This window comes from Maniola hyperantus, chromosome 18, assembly GCF_902806685.2.
Source record: "Maniola hyperantus chromosome 18, iAphHyp1.2, whole genome shotgun sequence".
Classification (NCBI taxonomy): domain Eukaryota; kingdom Metazoa; phylum Arthropoda; class Insecta; order Lepidoptera; family Nymphalidae; genus Maniola; species Maniola hyperantus.
The window spans coordinates 9,794,621-9,813,705 of NC_048553.1; the positions used below are offsets into that span (position 1 = coordinate 9,794,621).

Sequence of the window (19,085 nt, forward strand, 5' to 3'; positions counted from 1 at the left end):
TTATTCTATTTTAATTTTATGCAGCATCGTACCGTTGTCCGTACTGATAGCCCAAGGGATTAGCGAACTGAAGTGGCAGTGGGCAAGCCATGTATGTCGCAGAACTGATAGTCGCTAGGGCATTCCAAAACACATGTTTTGGAGTAGAGACCGCGTACTAGCGAGCGCAATGTGAAACGACCCCCAGCCCGCTTGATTGATGACAGCGAAAGATAAAGGAAAGTGTATGGATGAGGAAGGCGAAATACGCTGTGTGATGGCGCACTCTCGAGAAGGCTTATCCAGCAGTAGTCGCAAACAGGCTGATTGATTAATTGTACCGTATCGGTTTGTGATAATAATCCAACAAAAAATCTGAGTTATTGATTAACAATAAACACCAATATCCTTGTCCCGCCACGCGTATGCCATGTATTAAGGACAAGGACCGAGATGTTCGCAACGCAATAATGATCGCGTGCGGAGGATGTATTAAATTCCTCAGAGCGTATGAAATTCTAATTCTTGTTCGTTGCGTAGTTACCGCGATTCGTCATTGCACATTTGGAGCGTTATATAAAATGCTTTAGATGCGAACTTCACGTAATAATAGCGTGTAATGGAATTGTGCGATTATTTTGCAAAATTAACAAGGCTTCGGACAACAATAAATGCAATAGATTTATCACTTGAAACAAACGCAGTTACTGTACGCGGCAGAAAATAATGTACATCGACCTTTAGAAGGAGATACCGGATTTATAGAGTATTGTATCTGTCGTTGAAACCGACAAAACGTCATAAGTATATAGGTATGAGTGACAGAGACCACGCTCTACAAAGCCGAAATGGCATTCTAAAGACCGATGTACATTATTTTCTGCCGCGTACTGTAACCAACATTAGTTGCTTCATAAATCATTGATATCTAAGCAAAAGATATCTCTTGAAAGGATTAAATCAAAATAATAGTTACACGTGAATCGTGATTGATTGTGAGTTCAACACTGCAGAATAATCGTACAGCATGTGCTGAGCTGGGCTGAGCATATAGCATGCTGCACGTTATACCATACAGATTTGTTTGTTTTGGCCTACGAATTAAGCGTGTGTTTGGTGTTCCTTGTCATACAAGGTAGTCAATAGTCATACGGTTTCCGATATAAAAAATACTTTTTAGTAAAAACACCTACTTAATTAAAAAAATATAAAACGCTACTTCTCTGTCAAGAAACGAACGAACGAACGAAATTAATATGACTGTGTTCATGAACAAATAATTAGTATTTCAACTTTTAATGGAAGACTACTATACCAAGTGGGGTATCATAAGAAAGGCCTTACCTGTACATTCTAAAACAGATTTTTATTTATTTTTATACATAATAGTTTTTGATTTATCGTGCAAAATGTCGAAAAAATAAGACTATAGTACGGAATCCTCGGTGCGCGAGTCTGACTCGCACTTGGCCGGTTTTTGCTTATCGTCAGTAACTATAAGACGTTCTTTTACGTCATTCAGGGCCAGAGATGTTCAATTCCGATGGCACGTCACCGTATACCACAGAGGCCGACCAAACCGCGGGTCGACGAACCCGTAATTCGTATGCGTACCTACTCGTTGCACTGGAGGGTTGACCTCCCGGCACCTCCCGGCTACACGACCAATAAAGTCATCTACATCGCGCTTTCAAGAACCGTAGAATCGAACCATCTTTACAATCGGGTCGGGTAGCGCTCGAGACACGTGCCCAAAGAGTTCGAAGGAGGGTACGGTTTATTGAATAATTTATTAGAATTCCTTATTGTGACTGCTTCGAGAAGCGGCAAGCGGTTATGTCTGTGGTTCATTTTTCTTTATTGTATTTGTCGATCGATCGTTAATGAGCTTAGGAGATAACGTAAAACATTGATTTGTTTATAATATGTAGGTACAAATGTATTAAGTATGTGCATGTAAGGAATAATAAAAGCTTTTTTATTTTATGTAGGTACAGCATACACAGATTGTTCTTTTTCATGTTCTGTATCTTCTTATGGACTCAGAAAAAGTAGGTATTTTAATTATTCAATGAGTGACTCGAAAAATATCAGAAACTAGATGATGCCCGCGATTTCCCCCCATGGATTTAGGTTTTCAAAAATCCCGAACTCTTTACTTAATTTTATGGGAAAAAAAAAAATATCCTATGTCCTTCCCCGGGATGCAAGCTATCTCTGTACCTTTCGTCAAAATCGGTTAATCTGATGGGCCGTGAAAAGCTAGCAGACATACAAACTCACTTTGGCATTTATAATATTACTAGCTGATGCCCGCGACTTCGTCCGCGTGGATTTAGGGTTTTAAAAATCCCGTGGGGATTTTACTCTCCGTCCTTTCAACTATATCTATCCCAAAAATCAAGTCGATTGGTTGCTTAGTTAGGGCGTGAAGGAAGAACAAACACACAAACACACTTTCGCACTTACAATATTAGTATAGATATAGATATAAGTATGGATAAGAAATTATATTGGAACATCAAAAGCATACCCACTGTACAAGTTTCAATATTATTTGTTGAGTAAGGCATCAGTACCCTTATTATGAATGCGAAAGTGTGTTTGTTTGTTGGTTTATTGGTTTGTTGGTTAGTCCTTCAATCACGTCGCAACGGTGCAACGGAATAACGTAATTTTTGCATGGGTCTAGATGAAGACCTGGAGAATGATATAGGCTACTTTTTATCCCGGAAAGTCAAAGAGTTCCCACGAAATTTTTAAAAAACTTATTCCACGCGGACGAAGTCGCAGGCATCAGCTAGTTAAGGATATTCTTTTGCTATTTCGCAATAGACAAATATGTACACATAAGAAGCTTGTCGCAAACTAGCTATGTAATATCAAAAGTCACTGAGGAAGTATGTTTTGTAGGGGCACTATTCCCGCTTCAATTAAAGGGATAACAGTCGTACGGCCGTCGGAACATCTGCCGAGCAGGTGACGGCTGGCGGGGAAAGGCAGGTGCTGCCGCTCGACGGAAGTTACGTCACCTGCGACAGCGCCAAACGTGCTCCTAGCGGATCTACGGCACGGTAATATTACCGTGTCTACGGCTAAGGATCACGGCTTTTATAATAGGACTAGCTTATGCACGCGACTTTGTCCGCGTGGACTACACTTTCAAACCCCTATTTCACCCCCTTAGGGGTTGAATTTTCAAAATCCTTTCTTAGCGGATGCCTACGTCATAATATCTGCATGCCAAATTTCAGTCCGATCCGTCATGATAGATCAGTCAGTCACCTTTTCCTTTTATATCCATTTAGATTAGATGTTTCGTTTATGGGTCTACTAATGTCACAGAAGTCGTAGTGGAAAACAGAATTCAAGAACTACCACAATTTAGAATTTTAACTACTGGTACATAGTTGTATGATGGGACTCGTGATGGGGTCCATACGGATACAGTTCACGACAGTTATGGAACTTCTAACAAAAACATCGAGGCTTCAACGTTGGCAGGCGACAAATGTTAGTACATTTGACGCAGGTAGCCTATGAATCGAATAGTTTTCTTTGATTTAGAAAAGTTCACGACAGTTAGGGAATTTGTAACAAATCATCAGAGTGTACTCGGTTTGTACTTGGTCGAGTGTACACGACACCATATTATCCTGTTATATCTGACTTGTCGTCGATTCAGGATTAAACCGAGAGTTCCCTCACTCTTATATTAATTCTGATACGACTGAAATTCACGTGTTTTATAGGTGAATGCCTAGTTTCGAACCCGTTTGACGCGTGTTACATTAGCTGCGACTTCGCCAAACATGCTCCTAGCGGATCTACGGGCTAAGGATCACGACTCGTAGGATGTTTCGTTTGTCGGTTTGCCGGTCTACTTATGTCAGAAATGGTAGAGGAAAACGAAATTCAAAACTGCTACGTTTTAGAATTTAAACTAACCATCTATTTAGTATTTACTTACTCGTATTTTAGGGGATTCGTGATGGCGAATGAAATTCACGATTTTTCTCGGTGGTGTCAACCGTTCGGTGTTTTGTTTGCGCGATTGATCTAAAGTGAACCAACTATACCTGAGTATAAGGGGGCTAGTTTGTTCAATTTTTTTATTGTTAACGGAGGGGAAAACCCTTAATTCTTTGTCAGGAGCTAACTGACAAAGGTGACAACCACAAACGGCTTCTTCTAAGCCGAACAATGGAAGCGTCGAGGCAGCGATCGTGAGGAAAAAGTTCTAAATCACTTTCTGAAAGGATAAAGTATGCCAATTCACACTTGACCTGCATGGAGGACTATAGCATAAGCACTTCTAATTCTGAGAGGAGATTCGTGGGTACTCAGTGGTGGGCCCGCGATAGATTAAGATGTTGATGTCTATTTTAAACCATACAACCAATTTCATAGAAACTCCTACTCATAAAACAGCCGATGCGGTCTCTGCTCAATATTGAATCACCTTTCAATATCTCGACGCGACAGACAGGGGTTTTACGATTGGTCATAAAACCGCTGGCTTTTATAAAAAACCCGGTCAAGTGCGAATCGAACTCGCACACGAAGGGTTCCGTAACATCGTACAAGGAATAACACTTTAATATTTATTATGATATATCCACAAATTCATGGTTTTCGGATATTTTCCTTTACAGTGCGACAAGGCTCTCTTGGCACTTGAATGACATTGACAGGGGGGGCGCTGTTGGAGAACAAAGGCTTAGAATATTCAAACAAGAACTTCAAACAAGAGAAGAAGAAGAACAATACTACACAAATTTCAAACCCCTATTTCAGCTATCTGCATGCCAAAGAACATCGGCGTGGGATTGCCTGAATGTTTTAGGAAGCGTCTAGAAATGTGACCTATACAAAACTTAGTAATTTAATTGGTTAGTTTTTATACAAAATTAGTTTTGTAAGACTTTATCGTAGATTAAATTATTAAATTAATAAATTATTATTTGATTAAATTCATATCCGGTGTTGGTTATAATGACAAAACATTACCAGAGTTGCCACTCTAGAAAAAGTTACCTTTAAAATAGGTATTTCGTTATTATTAAGTAATAAATAAAACTGTTTATAAATCAATGCTTACAAACTATATTTATTATTGTGCTAACTATTACCCGCAGCTTCGCCCCCACGTGGCTCAAGGAAAGAATAATTATTGAGGGTTTGTTACAACAATTTTTGATGTAATAGTTGGTTTGTAATGGTTGGTTAATGGGAACAGTTTATTTGTCTGCGCTTAAACTTGCTTGACGGCTCTAGGCTCTAGTGTAACTATAATCATGCAAAAAATTACATCAATCCGTAGTTCCGTTTCGCATTTATAATATTATGGTTAGGTATATTCCGTAAATGCATCAACTTAATTTTACCAGAACATCTCTACACAATGTCCGATACAAAACTATAGTGCATACCTAGACTTGTTAGATACCAAACCATCGCACTTACATCCGCGCTTATTTACAGTAGGTACGCTGCAGAAAATAATGTACATCAACCATTGGAATGAGATTTCGGTTTTGTAGAGCGTTGTTTCTGTCACTCATACCTATGTGACGTTTTGTCAGTCTTAACGACAGAGGCGATGCCCTACAAAACCGCTACCTCTTTCTAAAGGTCGATGTACATTATTTTCTGCCGCGTAGGTACTGTATATTAGTGTTGAGTTTACTGGACGTCTAAAAAGTTGAATATTTTCTTTTCTTTATACTTATAGAGCATTATCCAAGAGCTATTAAACAACTTATATATTGTAAGTCGTAATTAAAATAAAATTAATGGCAACACTTATTGCCATTGCCATCTTGACAAAGTCTTGACAAGTATTTATAATCGCTGTTGTTTTAAATGAGGGTTTATATTAAAAGCAGAATAAATGAAAAAGGTTTTATATCTGATTTTTAATAGAAGAATAAAAACTTTTGATTTTTAATAGATTATTGGAATGTCATCTGAACATAGAGATAGCATATGCATCTGAATAAGATAAAACCTTACAGGATAAAATATGGTAAAAATTGGGTTAAAAGGAATTTAAATACCTACAAATTAAGTAACAACTTCAAGACTTGTATTTCATTTGTATTTGCAGTTTTTTTCCAGTTTCTAGTTTATCGTTAGTTAATCACAAGCTTCCTCTCTGATTATCTCGTGTGTTTTGGCTCTATCAAAATATGAGAGCCTTGCTCCGGATTGGTTGCATATTGCCTTTCTAGAAGAAAGAGGTAGTTGGTAGAGGTAGGTAGTAATAGTTGGTTTGTAATGGTTGGTTAATGGGAACAGTTTATTTGTCTGCGCTTAAACTTGCTTGACGGCTCTAGGCTCTAGTGTAACTATAATCATGCAAAAAATTACATCAATCCGTAGTTCCGTTTCGCATTTATAATATTATGGTTAGGTATATTCCGTAAATGCATCAACTTAATTTTACCAGAACATCTCTACACAATTTCCGATACAAAACTATAGTGCATACCTAGACTTGTTAGATACCAAACCATCGCACTTACATCCGCGCTTATTTACAGTAGGTACGCTGCAGAAAATAATGTACATCAACCATTGGAATGAGATTTCGGTTTTGTAGAGCGTTGTTTCTGTCACTCATACCTATGTGACGTTTTGTCAGTCTTAACGACAGAGGCGATGCTCTACAAAACCGCTACCTCTTTCTAAAGGTCGATGTACATTATTTTCTGCCGCGTAGGTACTGTATATTAGTGTTGAGTTTACTGGACGTCTAAAAAGTTGAATATTTTCTTTTCTTTATACTTATAGAGCATTATCCAAGAGCTATTAAACAACTTATATATTGTAAGTCGTAATTAAAATAAAATTAATGGCAACACTTATTGCCATTGCCATCTTGACAAAGTCTTGACAAGTATTTATAATCGCTGTTGTTTTAAATGAGGGTTTATATTAAAAGCAGAATAAATGAAAAAGGTTTTATATCTGATTTTTAATAGAAGAATAAAAACTTTTGATTTTTAATAGATTATTGGAATGTCATCTGAACATAGAGATAGCATATGCATCTGAATAAGATAAAACCTTACAGGATAAAATATGGTAAAAATTGGGTTAAAAGGAATTTAAATACCTACAAATTAAGTAACAACTTCAAGACTTGTATTTCATTTGTATTTGCAGTTTTTTTCCAGTTTCTAGTTTATCGTTAGTTAATCACAAGCTTCCTCTCTGATTATCTCGTGTGTTTTGGCTCTATCAAAATATGAGAGCCTTGCTCCGGATTGGTTGCATATTGCCTTTCTAGAAGAAAGAGGTAGTTACCAACTATCCGTAATTAATAGGGATCTTGGTTCCATTGTCAAATCGGAACTGTTTACGTGCATAACAACTACTTAAACTATAATCACAGACTAGTACATCATGCTAAATACTGAAAAAGATCTTTTATAGACAATGCTAATGCCAATGGCATGTAAAGGACCATTGTTTAGTAGGTAAGTATCTTAGCTGTGCTCGTTTGCTACTCTTTGTGCGCATGCGCGTGATTCGTGCATTTGCAGTTGCAAATGTCACTTGTCAGAGTCTCTGACTCACGAGTTGGGCACACAACTCTTAAGTGTTTTTACTTGATAATATTAATGCATCAATCTTGTATATACTACCAACCAAAGAGTATGTAACCACTACGTTACTTTCATAATCTCAAAATATAAAAATATTAATATCTTTTTTTTGGTGGATCCTGAAATGAAAAATCTTGGTGATTATGTTTAAGTAATGGACCCCCTGTGGTATTATCATTTTTACCTACATAGACGCATTCAAGGTAAAATTTTGTTTGAAGCTCGCCTTTGTTCTTTCAGCCTGATCTATCCAGTAGTTTTAGCTGTGCGTTGATAGATCAGTCAGTCAGTCACCTTTTCCTTTTATATATTTAGACTAACGTGTTAGCAAAACAATGTTTTGTTCGTGCCATGGCGCAGGATTTGGCTTTAAGGGTCCTTTTTATTCTGGAGATACGGAACCCTAAAAGTTTGCCTACGCCGCCGGTAACGTTCAAAGCCTAGTTGTGACAACGTATTGGACGCGCATCTGCTTCAACTTGAGGCCATAAAGATTTATCATCATACTTTAATGAATACAAATCTTTTGTTCATTTTGTGAATAGGTCTCCCCGCCTGAAGTGCTTTACCTTAAAACATCGTCGTTTCAACTATCTGTAGACGAATGATTTGAGCTGTTTAGTGACACAATCATCAGTACCCTTATTATAAATGCGAAGGTGTGTTTGTTGGTTTGTCCTTCAATCACGTCGCAACGGTGCAACGGATTGACGTGATTTTTTGCATGGGTATAAATAAAGACCTGGAGACCTACTTTTTATCCCGGAAAATCAAAGATTTCCCGTAGTAAAAAGGCAGTTGCAAGAAATCAAGATCAAAGGTTTCTGAGAAATTTTCTTGGGTCGACTTCCTCTTACTGCACGGTAATTAATCATTACATGAGAATATGGGAGGTTTCAAAAAATTAATCATACTTTTATGTACCTACTCGAAAATTACCTTGTTGAAATTAATGTGGTATTTATCGATGGTTGCACACCTAGTCACTAACAGATGGGCCTCATAAGAAAGCTCAGTCACTCAGCGGGCGATGGAGATAGTTATGCTTGCAGTTTCTTTACGTGATCAAATCAGAAATGAGGAGATCCGTAGGAGAACTAGAGTAACCGACATAGCTCAACGGATTGCGAAGCTGAAGTGGCAATGGGCAGGCACATAGTTCGTAAAACCGATAGACGTTGGGATCTCAAGGTGCTGGAATGGCGACCTCGCACCCGAAGACGCAGCGTTGGAAGACCCCCCACTAGGTGGACGGACGACATCAGACGAGTCGCAGGGAACCGCTGGATTCAGGCGGCGCATGACCATGGCGTGTGGAAGTCCCTAGAAGAGACCTATGTCCAGCAGTGGACGTCTATCGGTTGATGATGATGATGATGATGATAATGATGCACACCTAGTCTGCGCCTGCGAGTGCGTGTACCTACTTGAGTTACTTTAATTGAGCATGACTATCGTAAGAGTAGGTAGGTAAGACGTCGGGTCACAGTGAATGATAAGTGATAACCGTACGATAATGTCCGGGACTGGTTTAATTATTATAATTGCTACTTGTTTATTTACCTGTTTGTCAAACACAAGGTCAAAGGCTACTTCATCGATAAAACCATCATAATAACTACTAACTACATTTACATGGTATCTAGGTACTATGATGATGAGGTTACAGGTAATTGTAAAAAATATACATCCATAAGTTGATCAGAGGTTATTTAGGTATTAAGTCGGTAGGTCTACTCGGCTATTTATTAATTCGGTAGGTCTACTCGGTTATTTATTAAGTCGGTAGGTCTACTCGTAGGTTCCAACTTCCATTACAGATTTTTATGCCCGGTTTCTGAGTACTTTTATCGACGGTTTATCTATTCGATGTCCGATATTTCGAGGCAGTGCGTTTCTGAACAACGCAATGCAAGATAAACTCCGTTCAAACTTAACTGGCCAATGTGGGCCGTTTATCTATTCCATAAAGTTAACTTGACGTTTCATCTGTCAGTAGGTAGTTCATGTTTTGCGTATTTTTAGATTAAAAATTATTTTAATCGTAAGTTGTTCGTTACTTTGCAAAAACAGTTTACCCACTTATTTGGCATAGAAATAAATACTATAATTAATAAAACTAGTGTTGGTGGCAAAATAAAATAATATTATGCATATTTCAATCTCGTTTCCTGTAACAGACCCATTTAGTGACAGACTGGGGCCGATTCTCTTGTACACAATCTCTAAACTAAACTAAATTAACAGGTCTAAATCTAGTGCTATCCTTTTCCGCTAGCAACATTATGAAAGAGATAGCAATAGATTTAGACGTGCCATTTTAGTTTAGTTTAGAGATTGTGTACAAAGGAATTAGCCCCAATATTGAACTGGTTATCGGTATCAGTTTTTGTTGTATTCAGAAACGCATGGACAGTTAAACGACGTTTAACTTTATCGAATTAACAGCTAATGAGAACATAACTGACAAGTTCACAAACCGGGCATTAGTGATGGAGTAGAGGTTATTTTAAAGTATTTCGCACAAGTCACAAAAGTAACAGCCAGCCTACATAATTTTTTGTTATGCAATATGAATGGAATGACATGTAGTGTCTATGTCGATTTTTGGCCAAAGCCGAAGCTGATCAATTGCCACAACCTTCGACCGAAGCCGGGGGTTTAGTAACCCTAAAAATTCCGATCAAGATATTATAATAAAATAAATCTTAGGCTTCGGCCAAAACTTCGGCTCATTTTGGCCGACGCTGAAGGTTTGGTCGTAGGTGGTGGAGGCCATAGGTTACGTTGGACACTAATCATATCTATTAATTATTTATCATCATCAGTACAATAATGATTATTTTTAACGTTTCTTTAACGAAAATCATCGCAAGCTGGCTATGTATATTATACGTTGCTGGGAGTCGCAGTCAAGCTTTATGAAAGTTTAATGAGAGGGTTCCGCAAGCGCGCACGCCCTTTGTTCATGGTAAAGGTTAAACTTAATATAAAACAGTAGGTACCCACCTACATTAGAAGTGGAATGCTTCTTTTCAGACTTAAGTATAAGTGTAAACAATAAATATGTATAACTGGCCAAGTGCGAGTCAGACTCGCACACCGAGGGTTTCTTACTACAGTCGTATTTTTTTGACATTTAGCACAATAAATCAAAAAACACTATGCATAAAAATACATAAAAATCTGTTTTACAATGTACAGAAAAAACCCTTTCATATTCATATATACCACTTGGTATATATCTTACTTTGAAAATCGAAAATACTAGTTATTTGTTCATGAACACATTTTAATTTTTTTTCGTGATGTAACCACAAATTCATGGTTACTTACCAAATTTCATGATTCTAGGTCAACGGGAAGTACCCTATAGGTTTTGTTGACAGACACGACAACATACAGACAGACAGACAACAAAGTGATCCTAAAAGTGTACCTTTTTCCTTTTTAGGTATGGAACCCTAATAACTACATGTGACTACAATGAGCTGAAATCCATATTTCAGCTCATTTATTAGCATTAGTATGGACTAATATTATAAAATGTGAAAGTGTGTCTGTCTAGAAGCTTTTCAAGGCCCATCTGTTTAACCGATTTTGACGAAATATAGTACTAAGATAGCTTGCATCTCAAAGGACACTTGGGCTACTTTTTATCTCAGAAAGCAAAGAATTTCCACAGGTTTTACAAAGACCTAAATCCACATCATGGGCATCATCGAGTAATCAATAAATTAACCTTTAAAGTTGAAAAACCTTACAAAACGTTAATATTAGTAATAGCATGACTAAAATCTATCCGATTTAGAAAATACAAGGTTACAATATTTCCTCTATTGCTATAAGAATACCATAATTCAGCTTATCAAAACAATAGATTTTGTAGTTCAATATGGAGACCTACTTATGTGATAATCATAATATTTGTGGGTATCATTATACATCTTCACGTCATTTAGTTTCACAAGTCAATTAGGTTACTACAAGTATGTGTTAAGCCATTAACAACAATCGTGATAGCATTAATCACAAATATAATCAAGTAATCACAAGTTTGGTGTTAAAGGTTCATGGTAAGATATGCTGCAGTCTAATCAAGAAGAGGAATGGCAATTTAAAATATCCACATTAACTAACTACCTATTCATTTGCATACTGCACCAAACTAGAATGCTAAATAGCTTGGTAATGACAATAATCAATCACTAACTAGTTATTAGAATAAATTGAAGGTCATGATATATTCGATACAAAGATCAACATCTATTCATCATCATAACCAACCCTATGGGTCTCCTCTCAGAATGAGATGGGTTTAGCCCATTAGTTTGCCACGCTGGGCCAGTGCAGATTAACAGACTTCACACACCTTTGAAAACATTATGGAGAACTCTCAAGGATGCAGGTTTCCTATCAATGTTTTCCTTCACTGTTAAAGTTATATATATTAATTGCTGCAAAATTAGAGGGAAGGAAGCTGAGGGCAAACATATTCTAGTGATACTGTTGATTGGGTGACAAAATCCTACAAGCAAGCAGCATTTTTGAATGATTATAGCCAGATTTATGATCTTGGTAGACTCGAAGATGAGTTTTAAATTATAAGAGCTGACACAGATCTTTTAGTAGGGTACAGTGACGTTTGAGCGAAGCCCACCCTCACAAACAAAAAATAAATAAATAAATAAAAGTTTATTCAGCTCACAAAACAAGAAAACACAAAAAAAAAGCAAAACATACAAACCAAATGTTACAAATTAAAAAAATTAAAACTAGGTAAGCTTAAAACTACGAGCTCGACAGTACTAAAAAGAAAAATTATGTCTTGTTTGAGCTGAAAAGGCTACTGCCTCAGCATGAAATGACTTTAGAATACAAGAACTAACATGTATAAATGCATGGTCAATGTCAATGGGTATCTTAGCAAACAAGACAAGTAGAAACAAAATCTATACACTATCAACAGCAATATTCCTGCTCGAAAATGTTTAATCTTACTTAACACTAACTTTTTATAGAAATAATACGTAAAAAAACAAGTAGATAGACGAAATCATCACAAAATCGATTTTCTCGACAAACCCAAATGTAAACAAACTAATCTATGACACAAAGAGTGATAAGAGAATGAGTATAAAAATTTAATGCGGGTGATCAATGAAGATTCTTTGAATATTGTAAAACGTAAACAAAAACATGAACCACTAGTTTGGACTTCGTAAAATACTAATGTACGTAGGTATCTACAATGCATTGTAAATGAGACGCCACTACGTTCTTTTTTAAATTTCTTTGCTAAATACCATCGCTATAGTAAAAATATCGATAAAATAATATCAAATAGCTTTTAGCAGGCGTGATGGACAAAACACAATATGAATTTTTTTAGAAACACCACGTTGCGAGTCATCAGTCAACTTACCGTTTTACGACCATGATAGAATCCGTCTGCTCTGTTGTGGACCCTATGATTCGAACTATAATTTACAAACGACACTGACAATATTGGAAACACCATGAATTATATAAAAAAAACACTATCAATTCAATTCACACATCGCTACAAAGCGATAAATACACTACTCTCCATTATACCACTAACTCCGTAAAAATCGCACTTCACTTTATGGGACATGAATTATTATGTCGGGACTTCGATTGCGTTTTACTACTTATGGACTTCAATAAAGAAATGGTTGTGAATGGAACAATACACTGAAATGAGATGTTGGAAAGATTCCTCGTAAACACAAACTACAATACTACAATTATTTTGATTTTGTTGTACAGCGCCGCACTACTTTGTGGAATATAAACTGAAGCTAGCTTCACGTACATACGAAATTCGAACACAACCACAGACCAGTGTTTCTACTTACGATTTTAGTATTACCCTAATTTTGTAGGAATTCGCCTTACACTAACGGAACGGGTAACATTGTCACAGTAGCGGGGGTTTTTAAGATGTCACTAAACAAGTTTAGCGTAGATGCAGTACATTTTGTAAAATTAGGTTATTAAATAATAATTTGCAATACAAAAGAAGAGATATATAAAGCCCTAGATGTATTTTTAAATTATTGAACTTCTGTGCTTTGAAAAAGAAACCATACAGTTTTGATAACTTTGGGAATGGAACATTTTAGGAAAATATGATTTTTCCCTATTATAACAGGTATTATTTTTGTCGAACAAAGAACAATGATACATCATTGTTCTTTGTTAGAAAAAATAGAGACTTTTCCTAATACTACAGTATTAGGAAAAGTCTCTATTTTTATTTATCTGTACTTATAATAAAACTGTAACTGGATGATTTCTGTACATTTGATATGTTTTGAAAATTGTAATCGGAGGAAACATTATTATCGATGTAGACCCCAAAACAATTTTTTTGGGAATTTTCGTCTGTCTGTACCCGCGTCATGCTAAAACTATTGAACGGATTTAAATGAAAGGCACAAAGATAGTTGACACTCCGGATTAACATAATGAAAAAATTATTAGAAATTCGGAATCAGAAAATTAAAACATACTTTTAAATGAATATTTATCTAATTTTAAGAAAAATTTGTAAAACACACTATTCAGTGAAAAAAGCTCACATACTTTGAAATGCTGTACATTCATATCTCATGTTTTTACTTCTTTTGTTGAATGCATAAACACTATTAAATATATTTTAAAATTAGTTTTAGCAGGTTATAATTTTTATGCCATTATTTCCACGCCGTCGACTCACAATGTTAGACGCATTTACAATGTTACCCATGCTGACCGTAGTCATTTTCCCCTAAAACAGGGCGAAATCCCTAAAAGTGGAAACACTGCCACAGACGAAGAAGTGAACTTATAATACATACCATAGAGTTTTGAGCAAAGCGAAGTTCGTACGAATCTTGTGCTGCCAGTATTAAAAAATTTTAAGGGCCTATCCACATAAAAATATAATTTTATCATCATCACCATGATTATCATGCCCATTGTATGGCGGATTGTAGATGTAAATAAACCACTGTAACACCTTTATTGTACCTGCAATCGTACAAATAAATGTAAAAAATAAATTTTTATTTGTATGAAATCTTTACTCTCTTTGAATATTGAGCAAAAGGTTTCCGAACGTTACTTGATTTCGATTTTCGACTTCCGGTTTATTTGGCCCTATTTGGCGCTAATCAAAATAGCGCAATCATGAAATAGACCAAGTGATTTAAAAGTTAAAATCATTTATTTATTTCATGTAGGTTAACTTGTGTATCAAGATCTTAGTATCGGTTTAGAAAGCAGCTTCCACTGAGAAGAGCCGGAAAAAACTAAAGTTGAAAATGGTTTAAAATTAAGTCATAATAAGTATTACCTATAAGTAGATGATTTTAGCAAATTTTAGAGCACTATCAAAGAATTTCTTTAAATTTTCATTGTCAAAACTCGAAAAAAAAAAACTGATTTGAACTCACCTTTTTAGAAATCTTTTTCTCCGAAGCTCCGTCACCAAGCTCCAAGAAGAAATGTACGAGGGAATTGTGCCACATTTATAACGCAAATATATTTCTAATCTTAATAATTGTATCAACTTGTCCCCCTTTATGCTTTTTTTATTTCTATCTTGAGAGGTGCACATAAAACCCATATCAAATATATTATATAGTTCTAATTAGAATATATTAATTTGATGATAATAAATTAATAAAGAAATAATACTATATACGACTAGAATGTTTCATCACGAAATCAGCGTACAACTCACAAAGTCACGACGTTTCCAATGTTTATAAACTTATAGGTAGTACATTTGGCGTGGAGTTGGGTGCTTGTTGGGTCATTACTTCGTACACGGGCCGCGAACGTGTCGCGACAAGTCCAGGCCCGCGTTCTCATAGTGATGTTCTTTTTTGTAGAGTGGATGTGTGATTCATGACTTCACAGTTCACTATATTTAATTCAAAAGCAATTAATAAACGTCATTGTTCTAGCGTCAATTCATATTTATATTATAACTGTGATAGTGTATGTATGTTTGTTTGTTACCTTTTCACGATCCATCCGTTAAAACAATTTTTACATTTGGTGACTTGGTATCCCGATTCCCGTGGGACAGACATTATAATATTTTTGTTCCGGAAATCCAGATCCACGGATCCACCTAAATCAACGTGAATGAAAGCGCGGACATCATCTGTTTTGTACCTACAGAGATAGCTCAAGTTGATCTCGGAGACGGAGACGAATATATTATAGGCTACCTAAGTAGTATATCCCGGAATATCGAAGAGTTCCCACGGGATTTTTAACAACGTGAATCCACGCGAACGAAGTCAAGTATGATTAATGTATCCTGAACATAAGATGACTTTTAATATAGGTATATTTTACTAAAATACGAAAATTGTAGATATAGGACAACTCACAAGCTATAGGTCTAATTTTTTTTATTTATGAGAGACCTATAGTCCTATAGTACGCGACAGGTCGAGATAACAATCCGGGAGGAAACGACCCGCACATCCGCACAACACTTGCACTAACCCGGTGCGGGCGAGCGACGTGCGGGTGTGCGGGGCGTCCCCCAGCCTCATGCCCCAATCCCCATACTCTTTACTCATTATTATAATTTTATAAGAACTTGCCCACATCACACGAGTAGATATATAGACCAGAGGGCTTCATACTAGCGGCTGGCTGTAGGTTCACTCAATCATAGCGCAGCTCACGCATACCACGACGTGTCACGGACGCTCCGTTTGCCGCTTTTGCCATCCAACTGGGCGCAAACGGAGCGTCCGTGACACGTCGTGGTGTGCGTGAGCTAGTGTGAAGCTTCCCCTGGTCTATAATATCTACTCGTGTGCCCACATCAAGTAATTACTTACACAACATGCTGAAATTATTCGATAAGGGCGAAGGAAATTCCATTTGGTGGCAGGTTCGAACGAGGTCCATCCCGATAATAATGGCGCGTTCACACCAATTTTGCGTAGGCCGTGTCCATACTACTTTAAAATAAATTGAAAATTGCATACCTATGCATACCTTGCATGACTTAATCTTTACGCCACGAATTCGAATGGTTATGAACATTAAGGCTGAGATCTATAAAGCGCACTTTGACTTTGCTCAGACTTAAGGTTGAGTTAAAACGAGATAGATTTATGTGAGAGATCTGTCTCGTTTTAAGTGTGTCTTAAGTCTAAGCAAAGTCAGAGTGAGCTCTATAGATCTCACCCTAAGACTAGGTAAATTATACACTAAAGTCAACATATGACAGAAAATATTTGGCTCTTATAAAACCTTGGATTTTATACCTATATCGATAAGAACCAAGCGAACAACTCTACCAGTAATACTTATTGGGTAGATAGGTATAGATATCAAACACGAAGATAACTTTTACTTTAAGTATATTATTATACTTAGGTAATATACGTAACATTATGTTCAAGTTTAAACTTGCATTTTTGTTATGCAGGCCTCAAAATTGGAAGATCTATATTTAGAAGAGCTCTCTATTACTTGCATACTAAACAAGCTTTTGCCCGCACTTCGTTCGCAGTAGAAAATAATTTACATCGACCTTTAGGAGATAACGGATTTGTAGAGCATTGTCTGTCGTTGAGACCGACAAAACGTCATATAGGCATGAGTGACAGAGGCAACGCTCTATAAAGCCGAAATGTCATTCTAAAGGCCGATATGTACATTACTTTCTGCCGCGTAGGTACTGTAATAATTATTTATGGCTTACGTTACTCCTCCATGGTGAAAGATCCGATTTTAAAATCGGTTCAATAGTTTTCAGAGTGTATAGTTTACAAACAAACAAATCTTTTCTCTTTATAATATTATTAGTAGGTACCAACCTATTATATTAGTACTTATTAGTTTTACTTAATTAAATATTAATGAAATAAAAAACATTAAAAAAGTATGCAGCATTTTGTTCATTTGATAATAAATAGAAATAAGATACAGTCATGTACTTAATATTATAACCTAGCATACAATTACGCGTTCAATATTTTGCATGCGTGCAAAAACCTACCTGATTACAATATGGGTTATTCAAGGGGCGGACCAACAAACTTTTCACGGCCCAGCACGGTACAGAGTTAGCTAACATCCCAAGGAAGGATACTTTTTATCCCAGAAAATCAAAGAGTTCCCATGGGATTTTTAAAAACCTAAATCCACGCGGACACCATCTAGTACTTATTCCATAATTTCAATTATATTTCACAATATGAGCTAACATTATTCATATTAATAATTATTATTATGAGTCAAAATTATTATGAAATAGTTATATTTTTAATATAAATCGAACTTAACAACTTAATAATATAATTATTCATGTTACAAGTTGCAACATGATAAAACAAAGACCTTATTTACATAATGATCACTTATGCTTTAATTAATTATTTATTACTATTGTATATTTACATAAAATGTTAAATTATGATTATTTAATGAATTTTAAATGAACTTCTAAAGTGAGTGAATTTCAATAATATTGTAGTATGTAATTTAAATAAAAAAAATAAAAAAAGCTGGTATTTGCTAGTAATCATAATAATCATCGTCTGCTCGGTTTTGAAGCAAGCCAGCGTTTTTTATAAACTAGCGCTTGACATGATGCAGCCTAAGATGGAGTGCGCTTACCTAGAAGATGCCTATTCAATATTGGCTTGGTGGTAAAGGTGCTCATATTAAAAGCGCAGGCAGAGGCGGATTAAATGTCGAGATCGCCATAGGCAAGCACCTCATAAGCACCCCTCTAACAGCCATATTAAAAAAGTTACTAACCTCGAAAGAACGAGGAATCGTCTCATTGCATAGCTGGTAGTGATTATATTATTTATGTGAACGAGTGAAGAACAGCACACACTTTGTTATATTAAAGAAGAGTCAGTTTCGGTCACTCCAAGATAATATTAGTAGGGATAATTAGGTAAGCCAGCTAATGGAACTATACATGATCTCGCGCGCCCCTTTGTAACCTCGCGCCCCTATGCACGTGCCTTGTTTGCCTTAGGGATAGTCTGCCTCTGAAGTCTGAGCGCAGGGGTAAACTGATTTCGAAATAGCGTTTCATATCCTAGTGGTCCGAATTAGAAACGAGGAAGCGAATCGTTTCATACGTGTTCGTGGATTACGAACATATTTAATTAACATGATACCTATGATATAACATGGTATTCGTTAGTACTCCTCGTAGTCGTAGTAGTCGTCGTCGGCCCCGTTTTGCAGCATGGCAGCGAGAGATAGCTCGCCGCTCGCTTCAGGCACATCCGCTTCCAAATCCTCGTCGTAATCTTCTGCAGCATCTGTGAAGTAATCATCATAATCATCATCCAGTTATGAAACTTATAACAAAACTTCAATGTTTCACCTTACACTGGCACTGGCAGGCGTCAAATGCTACCTACATTTGACGCTAGATGGGCTATGAATCTTTGATTTCACCATAGAATTACTACCACTCACAAC

At 36.4% G+C, this 19,085-nt stretch overlaps 2 protein-coding genes across 3 annotated transcripts in view; both read right to left on the bottom strand.

Annotated features, from left to right (window-relative positions):
- The window catches only part of Pli (E3 ubiquitin-protein ligase pellino), a 122,070-nt gene extending 108,664 nt beyond the window's left edge, over positions 1 to 13,406 (bottom strand). Inside the window, exon 1 of the mRNA XM_034978025.2 lies at positions 13,018 to 13,406. Within this exon, the coding sequence (XP_034833916.1) occupies positions 13,018 to 13,031 (14 nt within the window). The 5' untranslated portion in view covers positions 13,032 to 13,406. The remainder of the gene's footprint in view (positions 1 to 13,017) is intronic.
- Positions 13,407 to 17,518: 4,112 nt separating this feature from the next.
- The window catches only part of Brf (Brf RNA polymerase III subunit), a 42,365-nt gene continuing 40,798 nt past the window's right edge, over positions 17,519 to 19,085 (bottom strand). For both annotated transcript variants that reach the window (XM_069504529.1, XM_034978351.2), the window contains one exon: positions 17,519 to 18,922. In XM_069504529.1, the coding sequence (XP_069360630.1) occupies positions 18,877 to 18,922 (46 nt within the window). In that variant the 3' untranslated portion in view covers positions 17,519 to 18,876. The remainder of the gene's footprint in view (positions 18,923 to 19,085) is intronic.